At 38.4% G+C, this 13,245-nt stretch overlaps 1 protein-coding gene across 2 annotated transcripts in view; it reads left to right on the top strand.

Annotated features, from left to right (window-relative positions):
* LOC129243753 (membrane-associated guanylate kinase, WW and PDZ domain-containing protein 1) overlaps positions 1-12,354 on the top strand; it is an 82,376-nt gene extending 70,022 nt beyond the window's left edge. For both annotated transcript variants that reach the window (XM_054881028.1, XM_054881029.1), the window contains exons 3-7: positions 355-499; positions 570-1,323; positions 4,670-6,625; positions 6,689-6,980; positions 10,767-12,354. In XM_054881028.1, coding sequence (XP_054737003.1) covers positions 355-499; positions 570-1,323; positions 4,670-6,625; positions 6,689-6,980; positions 10,767-11,218 — 3,599 coding nt within the window. In that variant the 3' untranslated portion in view covers positions 11,219-12,354. The remainder of the gene's footprint in view (positions 1-354; positions 500-569; positions 1,324-4,669; positions 6,626-6,688; positions 6,981-10,766) is intronic.
* The last annotated feature ends 891 nt before the right edge of the window (positions 12,355-13,245 follow it).

Below are 13,245 nucleotides of genomic sequence, written 5' to 3'. Positions count from 1 at the left end.
AGGAGTTTGTGCTGATTACTTTTTGACGAAAATGAGTAGTTTAGAGCATAGCAGATATATTTTTCAGCTATAAGAAATTTCTATTGGTAAAAGATCGATAGAATATCACACCGACAAGGGGAAACTATCAGAACTTTCCCATGGCTAGAACAAAAATGTGTAGTTGGATGATGATAGTGATGATGATAATATGAGTGCTAATATGATAGTCAGCTGTCTTGTAGGGCAGTATGTGTTAGTTATAGGCAAATACTTGGCGGAAAAACTGAATTCCTATTATATTTATACTCACCTAATATTATAATTCGTAATCTCTGATAATTTCTTTTAATAACAAAATGTCTATTTTTTCAGAAAATTTGCTACAGAACTGCTATAACGGAGGTGCTACGAGTGATGTAGTTGGTTCTGAAATTGATGATCCTGGCGATGGTTTGGGTCCCTTACCACCCAAATGGGAGACAGCATACACCGAACGTGGTGAACTATATTTTATCGAGTAAGATGATAAAAATCTATTCAATTTATAATTCAATGTTATTATCATTAAATAATTATTTTTCCAAAAGTCACAACACTGGCACATCCCATTGGCTCGATCCACGTCTCTCGAAATTCCAAAAGAAATCGTTAGAGGATTGTGGCGACGACGAGCTGCCATATGGTTGGGAGAAAATAGAAGATTCACTCTATGGCACCTACTATATAGATCACGTAAACCGACGTACTCAATATGAGAATCCCGTATTGGAAGCTAAACGACGAGCAGCTGAACAAAAACAAAAACAACAACATCAACCACCACCACCAGCACACCTCAGTCCACAAAACATCCAAGGAGATTGCAGCATAGCACAACAGTCAATGCTACCTCACCCGCAGTCACAACAACGTCCGCAAACACCTTCAAATCAGTTACCTTCACCTTTGAATGGAGGCGTTGGTGGTGGCTCTGTAGTTGGTGGTAGTGAAGGCGATCGAGTTGGAAATGTTGGTAGCGGTATGGTAGATTTAGCGCAGCGTTGTATGCAACCACCTCCTCCCAATGCGAATTTGCAGACGCCGCCAACAGCGCTGTTGCCATATAAGTTTACACGAAATCCCGCTGAAATGCAGGGCGAGCGTATCACGGCATCGCTAGTAAAGTCTGCACGAGGACTGGGCATTACTATTGTGGGCGGTGATGATGGTGCGGAGGAGTTTCTGCAAATCAAATCGATTGTTCCACATGGGCCGGCGAGTTTGGATGGCCAGCTGCAAACCGGCGATGTGTTGGTTTATGTGAATGACACTTGTGTGCTTGGGTTTACTCATCACGAAATGGTGAGTTGTTGATTTCTATTATGTGAAATAATACAATTCATAAGTTTATTATTTCACTGTAATATATTACTAGAATTTGCCCAGGGTATTTTGTCTTTGCCTCCTTATGTTTATCTTTATCTCTATCCCTTTCTCTAACTCTTTCTTTGTTTCTATTTGTATTCTGTTCTTTATCTTTTTTACTTTAACTTTATCCCTATACTTATCTTTATTATTTTCTTCGTCTACATACATATTCATCTTAATCTGTTTATCTTAATTTAAATCTTATTTTCAAGCCGCTGCTTTAACACGTTTTCTTAATTCAGTATCAATATTAAAGCATACATTTAGGAGGCACATATGCATGTTTTGGTATTTGGCTTAGTGGAATTTTTAAACTGATTTCTTCGCTTTATATTAAATTAAAGTGAAATTTGATTAATTTTCTACCCTTCGGCACCAAAAAAAATATCTTTCGAGTGATACGAGGGTTGCTTTTTATATTTCTGGCCTAGTGTTGTCAGGTGCCATCTGACGTTGCCATTGGAAAGTTTGACCTATTTTGTGAAAAACGCACTTGATATGTGAGCTATATTAGTGTTGTTTACAGTGGCTTTAAAAATCTATCTCGGCAAAAAAAAAATGGAATTAAACCATGCACGTTTTCGTACGATTATTTTCCACAATATCGATGTGAATTAACAAAACAAGAATGGAAAATATCCGCAAAAAGCTGGTGCAATGAATTTTTTCAGTTCGGTCACCGACGAATTCCGGTAAGGAAAATCAGTTGTTCTGCAAGAAAATATCGATGCCGTACGCGAAATGATTGAGCAAGCTCGTCATGTCATAATGCGTGAGATTGAGACATCCTTGGACATTAGTATGACGAACATCAAAAGAGATTCTGCACGATCACTTTGTGGTAAAAAATTGTGTTCGTATTAGCTCACACACAATTTAAAAAATGCTTTGGAAACGCGACTGGACAAAGTGTTTCGAAAATTGGTTCAAACGAATGTGAATGTTTATTGGTAGTCATCATGAAGAAAATTTAGAAAAACCATTTCAGCCATCAATGTGTATTTTTTCATTGTTATACCAGAAATACATATAAAGAGCAGCATTCGTTTATTTGCATGTAATCTTTCACACATTATAAATATATTAGATTGGCGAAAAAGAAATCCATTATTTTCCCGGTGGATGGCTGCAGTCATTGATATCTCGTAAAGTATTGATCAAACAATTTAAAGTTTATTCCTGTTGTTAAGGTGACATTTCACACTAAATAAATTATTTTGCTGTTCTTTGTTTGTGTTATTCATTTGTGAGTTACAGGGTGTTAACAATGGAAGTCAACAAAGAGGATATTCGGTACATTTCACAGTTTTTCTTTGATAAAGGCAAACATGAAAGCCAGACCGCTGAGTTTAATTTATTTTTGATTTATTCTGCAATTTATATTTATTTTACTTATTTTGCTACATGATTCAATTATTAAAGGTTTGCTCACTAGTGACATTCGATTTTTGACACTCCCTTACAAAAGGTTGTATAATATTTAAGAAGGTGCATAAAAAGGAAAAAATTAAATCCCTTTTGGGAAAAATGGTAGCAAAATAGTATTTTGTTACTTAAATGGAAACAAACTGCGAACGGTTTAAAAAATAAATTTTAATTAATATTTAAATGTAAATAATGCTATAGATAGAAGTGATTAGCGGAAATTGCCAAGTCTAATATTAAAACAAGAAATTATTTCACATAATCCAAGATTTTATTTTGTGAATTAAAATTTAAATTTAAAACCAATCGCGAAGTTTCGCCAATATGAAACTATTTTGTTAAAAATAAATAAATAATTGGCACGTACAATTCTGTTAGGTGTTTCGCCGAGATCCTCCTCCTACTTGTAGCGCGCGTTCCACAATTGGAAGGACCTACAGTTTTAAACCTATTCCGGTAGATGGTTTTTTATGAGAAGCTCTTTCATGCTGGTACTGTGCTTTGCTAAGCCTCCTCTGGACACTTCATCCATCCATGGAAAGGTGGGCTCATTGGAAACAAGTTCCGTCAATCCCAACTTTTTTATAATGAGGTCTAAAATGTTATCGATCGCGTCGGAACTATCCAATTATTCTCCCTGCCGCAACTCTTTGGGAAATGCTAGCTGTTTGCCATGAATTCCGTCTGAATCACCACATCATAAGAAAAAGAGCTATGTAAATTCACCACTCATCGATATCGTATTGCCTCAATTACTCTATCATGCCCTGACTTAAGGGGGGAAGCTGGTCTAGAATTTTGAAAAAATCGAAACATTTTTTTTTGTCTTAAAAGGTGCTTTAGGGTCTTAGAAATAATATACCAAATGAGGGATGCCAGCAAAAATGTCTAAATGCCCAAATTTTTCATTCGACGGCAGTGCCTCGCAGGTATGATTTTACAATACTTACAACTTTAAACGCGTTTTTCTCGAAATCACTTTTTTTAAACTGGCCGAAGACATAACTCGAACAAATCTTTACCGATTCTTACGAAATTTTGACAATACATTCGAAATACCTTTCTCCGGAGACGTACGTAGGATTTTTTATTTATATTACATAGTTTTTTTTTTAATCAACAATTTTATGTCGTTCTTTATAGTGAAAATTGTAACTTTTTGTTCAAACGTACACCATTTCGCGAAAAAACAAAATATCGAAAAAATCCTACGTATGTCTCTTTCTGTTGTTATATAGAAACTAAAAAAATTTTATTTTTTGATCCAGGACAAAAATTAAGGAGTTTACGTCTTCGGCAATGGCCCCACTAGAAAAAAAGGCGCCTTAGGAGAACTGCTGGACAGCGGCCATTTTGAAATTAATTCAGACGAAAAATTTTGTATTTGTACCATGAAAGCTATATTATTAAACCTATTTCACAGATTTTCGATTGATTCCTTTGTTGAGTCAAAATAAATTCATAAAATATGCCCATTTTTTGCGCTCTAGACCAGCTTCCCCCCTTAAGCGGTTTGTATTCCATGTCATACTACCATAATCCTGAACATACCGATGAAAACTCTTGAGCGAGTTGTTGCTCGTAAGCAGTCCATTTTGAAAATGAAATGTTTTTTCTACAAATTTTACTTTTTCTCCACTTTTAGTCAAAGTTTCTATAGCTAGCAACCCAGTGTCTTGCTAAGGCAGCCGATTTGTCAAGAGGGAATGAGAAAGCTGCTTACTGAGCAATCCTTTTATTATTGAATCATGATTTTGCTAATTTTCATATTTGTACTATTTTAATAAATTTTTTTGGTTCATATTAACTTGATCTAATTTCGTATAGTAATCAATTAAAACCAATTTTCGGTTAGGTTAATATATTCCAGTCAATTTTGCCGGGAGAAACCGCTACTTTAGAAGTTTGCCGCGGCTATCCTTTACCGTTCGATCCCAATGATCCGAATACGGAGGTGGTCACGACGATAGCGGTGGATGGCGTGAGTGTTGCAGCCACAGACAAACAGCGACGAATGTTACTTGACCTACATATGGATGGAAATTATAATTTTCTCGATGTTAGCGGCGGAGATGGTGCCGTAAAAGTGCATCCGCACAACCATTTACGAAGTCAGCACTCGACAGCCACTGGCGGTTTAAATGACGGTTTCATATTGATGAAAAAGCCTGAGCTCCAGATGCACACATTTACCATTGTAAAGGGAGCCATGGGCTTCGGTTTCACCATTGCAGACTCGGCTTACGGCCAGAAGGTGAAGAAGATTCTTGACTACAATTGTTGCACGCAATTACAAGAGGGCGATGTTCTATTAGAGATCAATGGTGTCGATGTGCGGCAACAGAGTCATCTCGAAGTGGTGCAGATACTTAAGGACTGTTCGAAAACCGAACCGACGCTTGTCAAAATTCAACGTGGTAGTCCATCTACGAACAGTGAAAGGGCATCGCCATCTGGCGGCATTTATAGCACCGTTGCAAGCAACCCACAACCAATGAACAACACTAACAGCAGCTTAGGCAATGTAGCTAAATTGCGTAAGAACTTCACATCGGCACTATTTCGCAGTAAGACACCGACCGCGGATCTTTACAGCACGCAACAAAAGGAGATTTTACCGATACGACCCAAAACGCCGTTGGTCGATACGCGACACACACGGGCACAAACTCCAAATGATGAATTACAACATGACGATAATATCAACAATGACACTTCATTGGGAAATGACAATGGCAGATTGTCCACAAGCAAATCTCAATTGGATAGCGGTACACACAAATCAACAAATAGTCTGCAAGAGATTGAAGCAATCAACCAAGAGATACCCTTCTTGGATCCATACCCGAAATTGGTCACTAGCTTGAGTGAGCGACTAGCTGGAGTATCTATGCTCGCTGAAACTGCCGCAAGTGGCGGCGCAAACGGTGGTGGTGTCACAAACGTAGGCTACCACCACGCCGGCGGCCTCTCGCTACCCTCAAGTGTTGGTGACATAATGCGTTACGATCATCAAGAGTACGTAACAGCGGGTGTACGTGGAGGTAATAATATCTATGGAATCTCGCCGCTACCATCCAGTATGAATACCTACTATGCGCCGCAACAGTTGCACACGCCGCCTCATATAAACATTTCCGCCAGTAGCTACTCGCCGTCCACACCCCTCAGTTTAACGACAACATCCGCCACGCATCACAATCTCCTACATCATCACCCACTACAATTACCGCCACCGCCGCATCCACATCCGCATGGATCACAGTACTCGCCTGCATCGTTGCATGTCACAACGCCATTGCAAGCGGCTCACATCCAAAACGAACGTATGCAAAAACGTGTGAACGAGCTATTGAGTGATCGTCGGCGTGTAGGCTTCTCCACGCTCGATGCACCACAACCACAGAAACAGTGCTCTGCGCCGTATGTTAATCAGTCCCTGCTACAGCAGCCTCCACCACATTTGCAACATTCGCCAGCCGTCAGCAGTGTATCGCAACAGGCTCCGATTTCTTGGCTGGGCGCAGGAGTTTACACCAATACTTTACAGTCATCTCCCGGCGGAAACTTGCCATATATGCAACGCAATGGCGGTGCGCTCGATGTGCTTGACGATCTGACGACTGAGCAATATGAACTGTGTGAGGTTACTTTAGAGCGTCAGGCGTTAGGGTTTGGGTTCCGCATTGTTGGCGGCACCGAAGAAGGCTCACAAGTGACGGTGGGTCACGTTGTGCCTGGCGGTGCTGCAGATAACGACCAGCGCATTAATACAGGTGACGAGATACTCAGCATAGATGGTATTAATGTGGTAAGTAGTACGATGTACTGTGCCATCTATGTAGGTATATGTATAAGTATAATTTTTCTAAAGGTCAATTCGTCGCACCACAAAGTTGTTTCACTGATGGGCGAAGCGGCATTGCGAGGCCAAGTGACTATGATACTGCGGCGCCGATTACGGTTAACACAACAACCACACTTGTTGCAAACACAACATCAAGAACAGGAAACCCAAATGCCATTACCGCCACCTCCGTCGTTAACGGTGCCTCTACGAAACACCTTCCGCTACCCGTACGATGTGATAGTGAGCCGACACGAGTCCGAGGGCTTCGGCTTTGTGATCATATCTTCTTCAAACCAGTTCTACGGTTCCACCATCGGTAAGTAACAAAGTAATTTCATTCGCAGAAGAGGAAAAAGGGAGAAATATTAAGTGCCTGTCAAATATTTTTTGTTTTGTATTGTAGATCACAAAATGTGCAACTGATCTTCAATCTTTTTGGTTAAACACTATTTTGAGTTCTGCACAAGACTTTGGGATCATTAACAGAGCTATTGTACGCACGACCTAAATTTTAAATATTTAGCACCTAAAAACTCATGTTGTAGTTTATGGAGTGCTGATAAAGGGACAGTATTCGGTGCCACACTCGAACCAGTGTCGCATTAATGAAGAATCGTATATTTACGATGTTTTAATATTTTTTAATTTGCTCATTAAAACTATATATAAGTACATATACTTGTCCTGACCACTATTAATTCGTTGCCCTCGCTTTCTTCTCATCTACACCCCGTTGCAGAATTATAAGCATTTTTATAAAAAATAGAGTTAATAAAAAAAATATTTTGTTTTTAATAATTTGATTGTGATTTTAGCTGTAATCGAATCCTAGCATAGTTCAGAACTATCATCTTGATAAAAAAAAATATTTGTATCATCATCATCATCATTTGTTCTATGTAAGCTTTGGCCTGCTGCTCGAAATGTTCTCATGTGGTTATTTTTGTTGTAACAGTATACTTATCCCTGTCAGTGTCAGATCACTGGTTAGACGAAAGTGATCGGTAGGTCCAGGAAACTTGTTGTTTCGACAGGTTGGGTCCAGACGGAAAGGGGTGTTAGATGAGTGGGCTTGATGGGTCATGTGAAAAGGGGGCTAGTGTCGTGCTGTGTGCCTTCACATGCTGGACATATGTTTAGTATGTGGGGGCCAATTCTGGATAATTCATTATCCATTAGATTCCCATGATAACCGGTTCTACGTTGCCGGAATGGGTTTTTCCCGACCAAGGACTGCCGCCCCAGCAAACCAACCATGCCTAGTGTACCATACCTTCCCCATGTCGTCTTCTAGTTCATCGATCCATCTTGAACTTGATCTGCCTTTTGCTTTCATTGCAAATTTTTTAGCGTCAATTATTTTTCGCTGAGCTTTCGTCTTTGAGCTTTAATAAACCGCACAACATTTTCCCCTCTTATAAGTTGGTCCAGCTCGTAGTTTCATCTTATACGCCACTCGCCGTTGTCTACTGCACCGAAGATTATCGTCCAAATTTTTCTCTCGAATGCTTGAAGTTTGGTTTTGTCTTTTTCACTTATTGCCCAAGATGCCGATTCGTAGCAAAGCACTGGTTGGACTATAGATTTACACAGTAAAATTTTGCAGGGTCTGTGCAGCAGCTTCGATTTAAAAAGTTTAATACATAAGTATTCCACGCTCTATACGCTCCAGAGCCATGCACCCGCATAGCAAGTGTTCTATAGTCTCTTCTTCTTCAATGTCGTTACAGCTTCTGCAATAGTCGTTATAGGGTGCTACCAGTCTACTGGCATGCCTGCCAATCAGTCAATGCCCTGTTAGGACCCCGAGAAGATTTCTCGTGTTTTCCTGTTTAGTTTCAACAGTCGGTTTGTGTGGCCCATGTTCCATTCCGGCCACGTCGTTCTATAGCGCGTTGGCAGCACTGATAGTGTGTTTGTCTATAAGCATATTACAAGTTGCTAAAGTTATAGGTATGTTCGCTTTGTCTGGTTGGATCGGGAATGTGGTACCCAATCTCGCTAGTTCATCTACTTTGCAGTTGCCTTCTATATCTCTATGACCCGACACCCAGAGCAGGTTTATTACAAAGTACTGTGATAGTTCTGTCAAAACGTCGATACATTCTTTTACTGCCTTCGAGTTAATATTATATTAAGCGATTTTAAAGCTTTCAGGGCCGATTGGCTATCTGAATATATGTTTATATCTCTTGTGGTGGCCGCCGTAGCCGAATGGGTTGGTGTGTGACTTCCATTCGGAATTCACAGAGAGAACGTAGGTTCGAATCTCGGTGAAACACCAAAATTAAGAAAAAAATGTTTCTAATAGCGGCCGCCCCTCGGCAGGCAATGGCAAACCTCCGAGTGTATTTTTGCCATGAAAAAGCTCCTCATAAAAAATATATGCCGTTCGGAGTCGGCTTGAAACTGTGGGTCCCTCCATTTGTGGAACAACATCAAGACGCACACCCCAAATAGGAGGAGGAGCTCGGCCAAATACCCAAAAAGGGTGTACGCGCCAATTATATGTATTGTATATATATATATCTCTTGTGGTGAGGACACTTTTATTTAGGGCTAGCAGGCCTTCCCTTATAGCTAGAATTTCAGCTTGAAATACACTGCAGTGATCCGGTAACCGAAATGAGATGTTGGCATTCATTCCTTCAGAATGAAGGCCTCCGGCTACTTGATCATTTAGCTTGGAACCATCAGTATGGGTGCTGATTCCGCTTCTATTGTCCCAATCTTCTCTCGTTGGGAAAGTTGTGGTAAAGGATGTGTTTAAATGCAACTCTACTGAGCTACAAAAGTCTGTCGTTTGATGTAGGAAGGGGTATTCGTCTAGTATTCTTGCGTGACTCCTTCTGTTGATGGCTCAGGTAAGATTCTCTTAACCTCAATGGTTGAATAACTCGAAAAGTATTTGTCGGATTCACTTCAAATCTTTACTCAATATTTTAAAGATATTATGCTTTGATAAAAGGCAAAACAATCCAATTTTCCAACCCAAAATTCTGACTACCCTTAACCCTTAAAACCCTAAATACGTGGAAGTTTTCACCGCTTCAAATTCATATGCTCCACTTTAGATTGAGCCAGGTACCACATTATTTTTTCTGGACATTATCATATATTTTGTTTTTTTTTCTCGTTAATTCTCAATCCAATTTTACCGGTTGCCTTCGCTATATCACAGAAAGTATTTGATAATTCATTGGAGTTTTTGCTGATTATCGCAATACCCTCCGCGTACACGTATAATTTTGTTGTTCTGGGGGGCAACACTTCCAGCCCACGACTTTTTCAATAATAAATTACATCTTAATATTCATGCTTAAATGAATATATAAAAATTGTTTTAAATAATAAAACAAAACGAAAAATGATGGCGCTACAACTGTACAAACGTGGCTTCTTTAATTTGCGCCGTGGAATGTACAGCCTCTTGTAATCTATTGAAATCAACCAGACCGAAATTTTCACTTAGCCTTTTAAAAAAAAAAATGATAATTTGAATTGAAAAAGAAAAAAATGACTCTTTTTTTATAAACAAATTGATGAAAACAATATTTTTAGTGATAATTAATAAAAAAATTGAGGTACATGCAAAGGCCATTATGTTAAAAAATATCGCTGTAAAATTTTAAGTTGATGTCTTGATTACTTTTTGAGTTACATTCGACAGCGCGTATTTCGTATTTCGAGAAAAACGCGATTAAAGTTTTCGTTTTTACTCATCTTTCGTTCGACGCTCATCACTTCACTGACTTTATAAGGACTTTTTAGACTTTCTATTAAGCTTAAAAAATTGAAAAGGTATTATTTAGATTGTAAACCAAACACAAAAAATGGAAAATTTGAAAGTGCTGAACGAGCTGCCCCCTTAAGTATGTGTCCAGTTCTTTTTGTATCAGTTACTTCGTCTATTGCGGAGCCCAGTAAAAACTCATATGATTTGTATATTGTGATGAATATAATGCTGATCGGTTAAGTCGTTCAAAAGTTCCGCGATCATATGCACCAAAAAGTTTATATATAAATAATTCTTTTTTTATTTAATATACCAACTCGTTTTACAAAAGCTAAAAAAAACTTAATTTATTTTCTACACCTTTAGGTAAGTTAATACCTGGTAGTCCAGCCGATCGTTGTGGTGAGTTGAAAGTTGGTGATCGCATCATCGCTGTAAACCGCATTGATATTGCCGGCATGCCACATGGTGATGTAGTCAATCTCATAAAAGAATCGGGCCTTCACGTGCGTCTAACCATCGGTTGTCCGAAAGACGCATTAACAACACCAACAACCACTGCGGGAACCCCAACTTCGGCATTGCTCGTTAACTCGGCACAGGTGTCGCCAGGTCAGCTATCACAAACACAACTACTATACACGCCATTGGCAACACAACAACATAAATCACGCATATCGCCAAATCTGTTGCCCAGCAATGACGGCAGTGGCACCTACTTTATTGAACAGCCCAGAACAAGTACGGCAACAAATTTCACCCAGCAGCAGCACCCACAATTGCAGCAGCAACAACAACAATTGCCACAACATTTATGACTTTGAGACTTGCGTATAAGTCTCTACAAAAGCTTCCTCTAAGCACACAACAACACTGTATATACGAATAACACGTCAAAGGCAAACTGAATACTTTTATATTAAAGTTTTTATACAAAATTAAATGAAATTTAGTAATTTACAGTATATATGAGTTTATATATAGTATAAACGAATGCATCGTAAACGTTTTGCGTATTTTTACTTAAATTCATTTAAACATTTCCTGTTTTATAGATATTTACGTACCTAATTGTGAGAATAATGCCAATAAGTTAAAAAGGAGGATGCCATCCAACAACAGTGGCAACAGAAACAAAATTTTCGTAGAATTTAAAATGTTTCACTATTCTCTCAGTTAGTAAAGCAAATGAAACTAAAAAAATATATACTTCTAAGAGCAAAAATAATGTATTCTTTTTCCTAATTAAGAATTTTTAAGTTATTCGCATTATTACATAGATTCGTCGTATTGAATCCCAAAGACTGAAATTAGCCGTGTGTGCTGTTGCATGGCGTCTAAACAAAAAAAAGTAAATATATATATAAAATTAAATTTTACAAGTTAAGCATTCTTGTTTTATTGAATGTACAAAATTGTTACCATTTTTTAACATAGGGAACTTTTTTATACACAGATGTGTTTTGCATTTGTGCAACTTTATTATGCATATCTTATAAAATACTTATAGTGTACGAATATACTACACTTTTATTAATAGGTCTTTAAAAAGAACAAAAAAAAAACGAATATAAATTTTATTTTTAGTTTTAGACTCGAATTGGGCAATGCCCACTAAATGCAGCCTTTCATCCCACATTTTAGTATATGTACATACTTATTATATATCTACAGTCAGCATTAATCTAATGAATTTACATCTATGCTCAAATAATAAAGCACATGTACCATATTTCATAGCATGCAATAGCCTTAGGTCACCAGTGTACTTATAATGCAGTTGATTTTAGTATAATTATGTTAATATTAATATTATACTCTATATTGTGCCGGAATAAATACTAGGAATATCCTAGGATTATTCGTAGTATGGCTGCATAATAGTGAATAAATATTGTACTGAAAATTATTGCAAATAAATATTTATAAATATACACAGTTTTACAATTAGAAATTCGATTTTTCATTTAGATTCATCTTACATATTTGGTAATTAAGTCGAAATGCATACATCAATGTACTTCAAAAATTTTATTAAAATATAGGGTATGGTAATAAGTTTCCTCCTTTCGTCCAAAGTGACGAATTATGTAAGGTATTTGCCATTGGAAGCTACAACTTTACTCCATCGTTCGGGCAGCACACGGATTCCTCTGACCAAAAATGCAAGCTCTTTTGACTTGATCCATTCATTGGGCCAGTTTGCAATGCTCTCGTAAGAAGTGAATTGCTCTCCAATAAGAGCTGACAGATGGCAATCTGAAGGTGCAATGTTTGGGGAGTACGGCGGGTGGAGCAAGATTTCTAAATTCAGTCCATCTAAATATTTCTGGACCGATTTAGCAAGGTGTGGTCTGGCGTTGTCATGCAGCAAAATCAGTTTGTCATGTCTACCGTCCCATTCCGGCCGCTTTTCTTTGAGAGCTCGATTCAAACGCATTAGCTACAGACGGTGGTTTCTGATGGTTTAAGGAGTTCATAATAGATGGCACCCTTCTGATCCCACCAGATGCACAACATAACCTATGAAGCATGAATTAATTTTTTTCGCTTTCGATGGACCTGATTCACCTGACAGGCTCCAACATTTTCGACGCTTAGGGTTACCATAATAGATTCATTTTTCATCACCAGTGCCGATATGATGCAGAAAACCTTTTCTTTTCTGCCTTTGAAGAAGCATCTCACACGTGACCAAACGTCTCTCGATATCCCTCTCCTTCAATTGATGTGGCATCCAGTTACCTGCTTTCTTGACCATTCCCATCGCGTGCAAACGTTTACCGACGGTTGATCTGTCAACATCCAACTCTTTAGACAAATCATCAAGGGTTCGACAAGCGTC

The sequence above is a fragment of the Anastrepha obliqua genome, chromosome 4, assembly GCF_027943255.1.
Source record: "Anastrepha obliqua isolate idAnaObli1 chromosome 4, idAnaObli1_1.0, whole genome shotgun sequence".
NCBI lineage: Eukaryota > Metazoa > Arthropoda > Insecta > Diptera > Tephritidae > Anastrepha > Anastrepha obliqua.
The sequence above is the reverse complement of the archived record's forward strand: the minus strand, read 5'-3'. Positions and strand labels throughout refer to the sequence as shown.